The sequence below is a fragment of the Helianthus annuus genome, chromosome 15, assembly GCF_002127325.2.
Source record: "Helianthus annuus cultivar XRQ/B chromosome 15, HanXRQr2.0-SUNRISE, whole genome shotgun sequence".
Classification (NCBI taxonomy): domain Eukaryota; kingdom Viridiplantae; phylum Streptophyta; class Magnoliopsida; order Asterales; family Asteraceae; genus Helianthus; species Helianthus annuus.
Genome location: NC_035447.2, coordinates 58,238,331 through 58,248,354, shown reverse-complemented (window position 1 = coordinate 58,248,354; position 10,024 = coordinate 58,238,331). Strand labels below are relative to the sequence as shown.

The following is a 10,024-nucleotide window of genomic DNA, read 5'->3' as shown; positions in this document are numbered from 1 at the left end:
CGCACGTAACTGTGAACAATCAATCAAGATTAGAACGAGTACAAGCATACTAACTGAAAGATGAGTGTTGCTAGACAAGAAAGGCTGATATGAGAGTGAAGATGTGCTTCGAAGTAGGGGGTAGTCTGCCATCGATAGGGTTTGCAAAAAGAATGATACGTACCCCTAATGTATATACGTGCGACACAAGAGGTGGGTTTTTGGTGCCGGTTTGGGTTTAAGGATCTTGGGCCGAGATTGTTGGGTCACGCAGGCTAAGTATTTGATCCATTCAACATTAACCTACTTGAGGACTTCGCAGCTAACCATTGAGTAAACGAGTTATATCATTTAAATAATATGCTATATTCATATAATAAGTTATAACATTTAACGTAATAACCCGAAAGTAACAAACGGCAAAAGACCTCGAACGTAAGTGACCTTGAACGTACGGATTGTCACACTTATAAAAAGGAATGGACGAAAATGTCCCTACACGTTACAAGCACGTGCACTAACTAACAGGTTAAATCGATTAAGTGATGTATGTAGAGATGTGCATAATAACTGGTTCCAAACCCAACCTGGTAGACCCAACCAGGAACCGGTTCCAGTTCCTACCTGGTGTGTAGAAGAACCGATTCCGGGTTCAAAAAACCCGTAGGTTCTTATCCGGTTTCACATTTTATAAAAAATAGGGTCGTATCCGGTTCCTACCCGGAACCGGTTCCTCCGTAAACATAAAAAACCGGCAACATTAAAATAAAACCGATTACATTAAAAGTTAGAACCAAACATTACAACCAAACATTATCTACCATTAAAACATAACATTAACATAAAAACAAACATCATACCTAAACATCATAACTAAACATAAGATTAACATAAAACACACTCAAACCAACATCACATAAACACATTAAACCTTCGAAGAACCGATTCCGGATGATTCACCGCCTTCACTTTTCTTCGTCGTAGCCTTTGTCACTGGACAATGACAGTCGGTGTGTTTTTTAAGCGTCGATTTCGCCGTAGCCTTCATGAAATTCCCACAACCTTTGCAACGTGCCATTTCATGGCTATCGGACATCAGGCATAGATCAAAGTGCTTCCAAACTTGGGGGTTTCTTTTGGTTTCCAAAACCATGACCACTTCATCGTTGCATGCCATAACCGATTTTAGTTGTAACTCTTGAAGGTTGAAACCGATTTGAGTGGGACTAAGTTTTGGTTGAAGGTGATATGCTTATAAATACTTGAAACCGATTTTAAAGTTTTATTGGCAATTAATCGATTCCAACGGATATAAAGCCATTAGGAATTGATTCCGTCAGTTTTTTTGCAGCTTTTTCTGGAAGATACCCGGAGGAACCGGTTACAATATACACGGACCGGTTACAAACAATTCCGGTAATTTTGGTTTGAAACTGGGTACTAACCGGAACCGGGTCGTAGAAGAATCGGTTCCATTCAAACTCAGTCAAGAATCAGGTACGGATAAGAACCGATTCCGGGTATAAAAAAAGGCCCGATTTGTCCGTCTCTTAATTGTTATAAAAGTAAAAGTAAAATAGTTATGTAATTGTTCAACGGAGCAAAGTCAGTTTTCATTTTCCAATTGGGCTTTCAAAACAAACCTGAAGCCCATAAAACTTGCGAGCATTCAGGATCATTCTGGAAGCAAACAACTTGCTAAACCTCGCATCTTCATCCTCATATACACTCGTTCCATTCTATTGCATCTTCATCATCTTCTCTGTTCTCACTCGCTTTGTTCTCAATCTGCTGTAAAACCAACCGTTAACATAACATGGCGGATGATTTATCTCTTGATCTGGAAGAACTCCGACACCTTCAAACCATTGCCAAACGCCCCCGCGTTGTTTCTCTCATTTCTTCCGAGATTCGCAACCTCGAAAAGGTTAATTTTTACAATCTTGTGATTCGCTAATCAATTCGTGATTGTTGGATGGCAGTTTATGACTCTTATGAAATTATAGATTCTGTTTTGTTTTGTTTTGTTTTTGGTTGATGTTAGGAGCTTTAGGCAAGTTATTATATATTTTTTTTCATATCTGTGATTGACTTTTTGCATTCAATGTTATACTAGCCGGTGGCGATGCTTGAGATTTCGGTCGAAAACGTATATACCAAAAATTTCTATAAAACAGGGGGTCAAAAACGTATATACCCAAAAATTTCTATACGGAAACTACATACTCTCCACTCACGAGCGAAAAGTTCGGGGGGTCGGGCGGCCTCCCGCCCCTACAAAGCTACGCCATTGATACTAGCCGAATCGGCTCAGTTATTTAAAAAGATAATTTTATAGGTTTGCAGAAAGTAGTGTTTTTAATAAAACACTTAATGCAGGATTTATAAACAAAAGAATTTGAATTTTATAGATATGTATTAAAATTCGTGTTATGATTTATATATGTTCTTTAATTTAATTTCGAGTGAGCAACATGGTTTAAAAAGCATGTGTTAAGCGCGCTTAAGCGCAAAGCGACCCTAAGCGCAAAGAGTTGCGCCTTGTGTGACATAAGACGAGCTCTGTACAAAAAGCGCACCAAACTTTCTTATGGATAAAGCAACTTGTAATATATGATTGTTTGGACTTATGCAGCAAGCAAATGATGCTGCTTCAGTTGCACCAATTCCAACTCCAGTTCCAGTTTCAACAAACGTAAAGGTGGCTACTGAACCGGCATTGAAGTACACTACACTTGGATCTTTCAGCTGGGATCAAGATACTGACAAAGTCAAGGTGAGGGTGTAAGTTAGATTATCCATCTGCCATTCGTAAGTATGTAACTATATATTCGTTAATTCTCGTTTGCTTTTAAATGGAAAGCGATTTTCTTTATTAGCTGCTTGTCCATCTTTGTATACAGAAAGATAGAAAGACCGTGTATGTTCTTAAATTTTTTTTTTGAGTGAATGCTTCAGTCGGAAGGTGTTATAATTTGCTCTAGAAGTTTAAACACTAATATGTTAAATTTTATTGTTGTTTCAGATCTATGTTTTTCTTGAGGGAGTTGATCAGGAAAAGATTCAAACCGAGTTTAATCCCATGTCTGTTGATGTGAAATTTCATGACGTCCAAGGGAAAAATTACCGATGTGCCATACCCAAGCTAAATAAGGAGATCGTACCTGAGAAATGTAAAGTGTTAGTTAAACCCAAAAAAGTCATCATCACATTGGTTAAGGCTTCAAAGGGTAACTGGTTGGATCTGCACTTCAAGGAGGATAAGGTAACTAGTGTTTTCACTAAAATAATGACTTACCATCTTCACAAATACTCGCTATAACGTACCCATTTTTTTGTTTCTAATTACTAGATAAAGCCGAATCTTGACAAGGAGCGTGACCCCATGGCCGGAATTATGGATTTAATGAAGGTATGAATGAATCGACTTTGGCTGTGTTTTATCTCTAAAGGGTTAAAAATTTGGCGTAAAAACAGGGTAAAAATGGATCTATATTTTTATTCCATTCCATAATTATCTTTAAAAAATACATTATAATTGATTTTATATAAGTAAGTTTTGTAATCAACTTTAACCAAGCTTGACAAAATGGGGTTTGACCAAAATGGTTAAGATCAAATTCAAAACAAGCAATTTTAGAAGTATCAATTTGAGTTCTAACAAAAATGGGCTCAGGTTGAGTTGATTTGCTTTAGAAAAAAATATCATTAAACCCATCCTGACCTTTTGAATACGCTACCTTTGATTTGCGGTTCTTGTGGTGCCTATTGGTTGTTGATTAATACCTGAGCGAATGGTTGTACAGAATATGTACGAGGAAGGTGATGATGAAATGAAGAAGACGATTGCAAAAGCATGGACTGATGCTAGGTCTGGCAAGGCAGCAGATCCTATGAAGAGCTACCGATAGGTTTGTAGTTTTTTTTTTTTTTTTGTTTAAATTGAAGATGGGTTTGGTTGGTTATGATGTATCATGTAGCCCTTGATGTTGATGTTAAGGAATACCATGTTTTTGGACCATATTTTTGGCTTGGTTTTTATGGATGACGGTTTATTTTATATTGGTTTCAAAAGTTTCCCTTTTGTGGTCTAACTAGAGTTGGCAAAAGGGTCAGGATGTGCAATAAAAGCTAAAATGGGATAGTGTTGAAACACCTTTTTTAACGGGTCAAAACGAACTTGGCCGACACTTGAGTTGATTTCTAAACAATGTAAATATATCATGAAACCATGGTTGAGAATACTTTAGTTACATTTGGCTCTCTAAAGCTAAGGTGCTGGTCAATCGTGCCAGGTTGATGAGTCTCAAGGTTTGTGGGTTGAATTGTTGAACATAAAAGGCGACGCATTTATTCATGTCGAAAAATTAACCAAACACACTAAGGGGCTGTTTGACAACTTTTGAATGGTTAATTGCTGAACCATTAAGGGTTTGAATCATTAAGTGGTTAATTGCTGAACCAGTAAGAGGTAATGTCTGGCCAATTCAGATCAAGTGTTTGACAACTTTTGAATGGTTAAATGGCTGAACCAGTAAGAGGTAATGTCTGACCAATTCAGATTAGAGGCCCTAACCATTTAGACTCTGTATAATACTTAACCATTCAGAGGCAAATGTCTGAACCATTTAGACTAGGGCTGTTCATAAAGCTCACGACTCGTAGCTTGCTCGAAAGAAGCTCGAGAAAAACTAGCTAAAAAAACTCAATTTGAGATGATGTGAAGAACCAAGCTGGCTCATTTTGTAACCAAGCCCAGCTCGAGCTAAGCTCGGCTCGGCCCATGGCTCGGCTCGTTGGCTCGTTTAACTCCGACGTAAAGCTCAAGCCAAGTTTAACCGCCTGAATTAATTTCGAGCTTGAGCTCGACCCCACCCTGGCTCGACTCGTTTACAGCCCTAATTCAGACATCTGCTTGCGAAACAAATAGTGCTGAACCAGTAAGAGGTCTGAACCATTAAAAGACTCATTAAGAGCTAAAAAAACAGCCTCTAAGTGTAATCTAAACACAACTTGTTTAACTCGGTTTATTTCAAGGAGTCAAAACAGATGGTGAATGAGATGTAATCAAGATATAAATGTGTTAAAAGTAGGTTGACATGTCTTAATGAATGGGTTAAGCGGGTCTTAAAGGACTCTGCGAACTGGCATGTATATTACACAGGACAAAAAAGCTTAATTAAATATGTTAAGCAGGTCAACCTAAACATGGTTGTTTATTTATCGTGTATTAGTAATTACCACCATTGTTATAGTAACTCATAGTTGTCGTTCTATGGTACCATCATACACGCCCTCATGTCCACAATAATTCGAATCCACCAGCCAAAGGACACCTTGTGTTGTGGTTAATGCAGGAGTTTGGTACTGACATAATAGGTTTTTCCTACAGAATGCCAATACCATATGAACTATGAAGAACACGAGAGCCGTGTGATGCAACACTCGTGCATACAATACACGAAATAATATATATCATATATTAAGAGCAAAATCATGTGAGAATGCAAAAAAACTGCAAAATCTTTTCATTATGTCACTAGTCTTCCAAGTGGAATGCAAGGCATAGTGCAACAGACAAATTGATATCGGGGCTGAAGGGAGGTAACTAACAACACTTGGATGAATTTAACAAAAAAGAATTACCACTATCTTCACTGGAGTATCTGACTGCCATAATCCGAGTTAAACTTTTCATAACGAGGAGCATGTAGATGCGCAGAAGGCCTCGTGTTCCTTATCGCCATTTCAATGTCTTCGTGTTTGATGGGGCCTACCTTCGGTAGCTCTGCAAATAAGTCAACATTAATACAGAATAAAGTGTTTGCTGGATAGCCTGATCCGACCCATCTTCACCGCTTAACTCTTAAAGGTTGCATGTTTTGACCCGACCAATGTCCACACTACTAAAAAAATACACGTTTTGACCCGTTATCCGACCCACTCAATTTGACCTGATCTAAACCTGATTTTAGCACAAGCAGATATACTGTAGATTAAATTTTATAGAATATAGATATACTGAGTTAAGATCTTTCTTCCTGACTAAAGAACATTATAAGGGGGAAAAGAAGGTGCAGGATGTAAAGAAACGCAACATACCATCATCGGGCAATATGTCTTGTTGTTCAAGAATAGCCATAACACGTCTTAGAGGTTGCATGGCAGCCTCTTTGCATAACAACCGTATATCAGAACCCGAAAAACCTTCTGTTTTTTCCACCAGCAAATCATAAGGTAGTGTCTCTTCTTCAGGTGCCGAAGGCAATAATTCCTCAAACATTGCTCTCCTTGCTTCAGGCTCTGGTAGAGGTACAAGAATCTTGAACAATAGTTAAAGAATCATCAAATAGAATATGATCCAGACTTCCGTCAACCCGACCCGTTAAAGAATTATCCATTTTGATATTTAAAAGATTAACAGAATATAAAAATGGTGTAGTTTAAGTCTAGGATACTCTCTTTTCAAGACGCCTGAGCATAGCAGCATCGAGTTCCCAAGGGAGGTTTGTAGCCGCCAATACAAACACGAGCTCGTCTGTTTTTGTCAGACCGTCCATCTGAAAACAAACCAATATAATTCAGAATTATATTAATAAATATATCCATGAACAATTAAACACACGCGCACGAGTGTGTGTAAGTTGGCTAAAAACTATTTATTAGGAAACAAATTGTAACCTGGATTAGTAACTCTGTTTTGAGACGTCTACTCGATTCATGTTCACTTCGCGATTCACCACGTTGACTAATGATTGCATCGATTTCATCCAGAAATATAGTTGACGGTGCATGATGTCTGGCAAGCTCAAATAACACTTTCACCAACTTCTCAGAGTCACCTGTTATAAATATACGTATATAAAAGGAATACCCGTCACCTATAGCTTATGTTTCTAAACTTAGAACCTACAGTAACTGTTAATAGTGACATACCCCGCCATTTGCTGACAATGGATGATGCTGAAATGTTGAAAAAAGTAGTATTGCACTCGGTTGCAACAGCCTTTGCAAGCATGGTCTGAAGAATCAAACATATACTTTCAGCTCAAAGAAAATAAAAGTAGAGACACATTTTAAGATTTTCTGAAGCAGAATAGGTTATAAAGGCATCTAATCGCGTAAACAACTAACAAAGAGAAAAAAACGGAAACTGCAAACCTTTCCGGTTCCTGGTGGGCCAAACAAGAGAATGCCTTTCCATGGGGATAAAAGGCCGGTGAAGTACCTATATATGGACCAATAGTAATTCAACTAATTACGTATTTTACATTTTTACTCTCATGCTTATGAAAAAGGTACGATGTGTTTAATGATTCTCAAGAAACAAGTATTAGACTCACTTGGGATATTTTATTGGCATAACGACTGCTTCTTTAAGCAGGCGTTTTGCATTTTCTAAACCCTTAATGCTCTCCCACTTCACATCAGGACTACCACGAATAATATCCCTGCATATGCAATATTTACAAGTTGTATAATGGATATTCTGGAACAAGTAAACAAAGCCACGAAAATAAATTAAAGAAAAACAGAGCACGAAGATCTGCGTCTATACCTACTTAAACTCTCTGCCAAAGTTCGCATTTCTGCTGATTCAAAAGGAGGAAGCAGAGATTTTTTCCTGTAGAAACAAGATACCAGACATTAAACTCAATGACCATAAGGGTGATGTTTTAGTTGGTCTGCCACAATGCATTTTTCTTTCGTATGTGTTCTTTCATCATATAAGGGGTCAAATTTGTTAATGTATTTATCCAAATGAAAAATAATACTCCCTCCTATGGTTCAAAAAAAACGTTTCCAAACATGTCATCGTTATATCTAATCTTCAATTACTAATTAGTAAAGCAGCACTAGTCCACCATAAGATACCAAAGTTACCACATATATAACAAGTAGTCAAATACAAGTGTACCCTTTAAGCTTCTAGTTCACATTTCTATGTCTGTAAATTATAGAGGTTTTAGTCAAAAGTTTGCAGATTTAACTAAAGCCGCATTAGTCCAAATCAAGATACCACATATATAACAAGTAGTCAATTACTGATGTACCCTTTGAGCTTTCTAGTTCACATTTCTATGACTTCAAATTTTAAAAGTTTTACTCAAAAGTTTGCAGATTTGACTAACAGAGGACAGTAAGTTGAATGGAACCATGGTATATTAACTGGCACATTGCATGACCGTTGAGCGTTCTACCTTAGAAAGTTACAAATGGAGCCAAACCCTAGATTATGAAAACTCATAAAATCAGCATTTGTATAATCTATTATATCAGGAAAAGCCAAGTAGCAAAAAAAGAGAGCATACGGTTTCTCAGCATCCGCCTGCGTAACTCCATTGGATGTTGAATTCTCTCTTGCCTGAAAAACAAAATAAAATATCAATACAAACACGAAAGTCGATACAATGCATATGTTGCTAAAATGAATTTCGGTCCAGTTTTGTGGTCAAAGTAAGATTTCTTTTTCATTTCAAAAGATGCAAGGTACCTGTCTGTACTGTTCATATATCGATAACTCAGATGTGTTGTTCAAGTGTCCATTTCCGTTTGATGAGTTCCCATTACTTGAAGCTTGACCAGTAGTCTGTTGACTATTTACACTAGCATCTTTTGAACTGGACTCCTTTTTCCTCCCAAACTTAATATCATAAAACATCTTAAAATCCTAGATGTAGAAGAAACAAAATTATAGTAACATAATCACATTATCATTAATCAGGTTCAATTTATTTCTCAAAAGATCAAATCATTTAAGCTGCAAATAAGTTAAATAACGTGACTGCATTCACATTCTGTATCAATCTCGAATCACATAACTTGTCAGTTCTAAACCCTAGCCATACAATAGTAACATAAACACGTTATCATTGATCAGCTTCAAGTTGTTTCACATAAGACCGAATCAATTAAGCTGCAAACAAGTAAATAACATGATTGCATTCACAATTCATTTGCATCAATATTGAACTGATTCAACTGAATAACATATCAGTTCTAAACCCTAGCCGTACAACAGTATCCGATTCTACAAATTCATCACATCAAGCAGCTAACATCTCATGTTCACACTACCGATTGCATCAGATTGGACTAAAATTCACCACAGATTCGCGAAACAATCACAAAACAATATGAATTTCAGCAAAAGGAAGTGTTATTACCTCAAACGACCAGCGAGTGATTGAAGGTTCATCCGCCATTGATTCTTCTCTTGATTGTGATGAATCTCAGCACAAAAAAGAGAGAAAAAGGCTGAAAATCAGAGATCTAGATGCGTGTGTTTATGTTGCAGTTGTTAGGTGAATTAGGTTTTAATGAAGAAGAAAGAAATGAGAAGAATCGTTGAGTAGAATCGAGTAGAAGATACTTGACAAGCTGGAGAGTGAATAATAAACAAGGGTTAATTAGTGTGCAATTTTGGCATGTGACAAGATGCTTGTTTGTGAATTGTGATTGTCCACTAGGAAAATATCTAGATCATTGTCACATCTACCTTTTCAATTATTCTAAGGGTCCAACTACTTTTTACTAGTCTAGGGTCCAACTCCTTTTACTCTACATATGTAAAAATGTTAAGTGTTGGTTGTCGGGGTCGGGCCTTGAAGTCGTGCGAGACGGAATTAACTTTTTCTGGTTTTACTTAAAAGTGTAAAATAAATGATACCTGTTAGAAGGGGTTCAAGGCATGATCCTAGACATTTAGGATCACACGGGTCAAGTTAGTGTAAGCATGTATAAATGTGTAACAAGTGTGTATACGAGTACGGAGAATATCTAGAGAGATGTAGTGAGGAAGAGTAGTAGAAGTGATGTGATGTATTTCCAACGAGAGGGATATACTTGCTTTTATAGTAGGGGTGTGTAGACCATGTTGAGTCCAATCCGTTGGGTCGTGTTCGGGCCTAGGCCTAAACGTTAAGCATGTTCTGAATATACGCCATCGATCTTTAGCGTACCGAATCTTGCATGGTGTAGTTCTAACTACATCATGCTAGACTCATGCTTTTCTTTTGGTCATTGTTATGTTGTTATTTGTGAG

The 10,024-nt window shown here is 37.3% G+C and overlaps 2 protein-coding genes across 3 annotated transcripts; one reads left to right on the top strand and one right to left on the bottom strand.

The window, feature by feature from the left end:
- The first annotated feature begins 1,645 nt into the window (after window positions 1-1,645).
- Window positions 1,646-4,039, top strand: LOC110911732 (calcyclin-binding protein). Its single transcript, XM_022156361.2, has 5 exons — window positions 1,646-1,906; window positions 2,615-2,755; window positions 3,005-3,244; window positions 3,332-3,391; window positions 3,786-4,039. Exons 1-5 carry the CDS (start codon window positions 1,796-1,798, stop codon window positions 3,888-3,890), a joined length of 657 nt encoding a protein of 218 aa, XP_022012053.1. The 5' UTR covers window positions 1,646-1,795; the 3' UTR covers window positions 3,891-4,039.
- A 1,437-nt stretch (window positions 4,040-5,476) lies between these two features.
- Window positions 5,477-9,400, bottom strand: LOC110911731 (katanin p60 ATPase-containing subunit A-like 2). Of its 2 annotated transcripts, none has more exons than XM_022156359.2 (11): window positions 9,147-9,400; window positions 8,474-8,650; window positions 8,292-8,344; window positions 7,538-7,603; window positions 7,323-7,430; window positions 7,141-7,207; window positions 6,916-7,000; window positions 6,661-6,821; window positions 6,438-6,539; window positions 6,082-6,301; window positions 5,477-5,767 (listed from the first exon to the last, which is right to left on the bottom strand). In XM_022156359.2, exons 1-11 carry the CDS (start codon window positions 9,183-9,185, stop codon window positions 5,634-5,636), a joined length of 1,212 nt encoding a protein of 403 aa, XP_022012051.1. In that variant the 5' UTR covers window positions 9,186-9,400; the 3' UTR covers window positions 5,477-5,633. The 2 variants fall into 2 exon arrangements, with proteins under 2 accessions (XP_022012051.1, XP_022012052.1); XM_022156360.2 differs by having other exon boundaries at window positions 8,474-8,623.
- Window positions 9,401-10,024: the final 624 nt, after the last annotated feature.

What these genes read in the sequence shown, in the direction of transcription:
- LOC110911732 (XM_022156361.2), top strand. Translation starts at nt 1,796, where the DNA reads ATGGCGGATGATTTATCTCTTGATCTGGAAGAACTCCGACACCTTCAA. An exon ending in AGATTCGCAACCTCGAAAAG is followed by an intron (nt 1,907 to 2,614) that starts GTTAATTTTTAC and finishes GGACTTATGCAG; the next exon opens with CAAGCAAATGATGCTGCTTC. An exon ending in TGCACTTCAAGGAGGATAAG is followed by an intron (nt 3,245 to 3,331) that starts GTAACTAGTGTT and finishes TCTAATTACTAG; the next exon opens with ATAAAGCCGAATCTTGACAA.
- LOC110911731 (XM_022156359.2), bottom strand. Translation starts at nt 9,185, where the DNA reads ATGGCGGATGAACCTTCAATCACTCGCTGGTCGTTTGAG. An exon ending in TCACTCGCTGGTCGTTTGAG is followed by an intron (nt 8,651 to 9,146) that starts GTAATAACACTT and finishes TTCTACATCTAG; the next exon opens with GATTTTAAGATGTTTTATGA. An exon ending in CAGGCGGATGCTGAGAAACC is followed by an intron (nt 7,604 to 8,291) that starts GTATGCTCTCTT and finishes TTGTTTCTACAG; the next exon opens with GAAAAAATCTCTGCTTCCTC.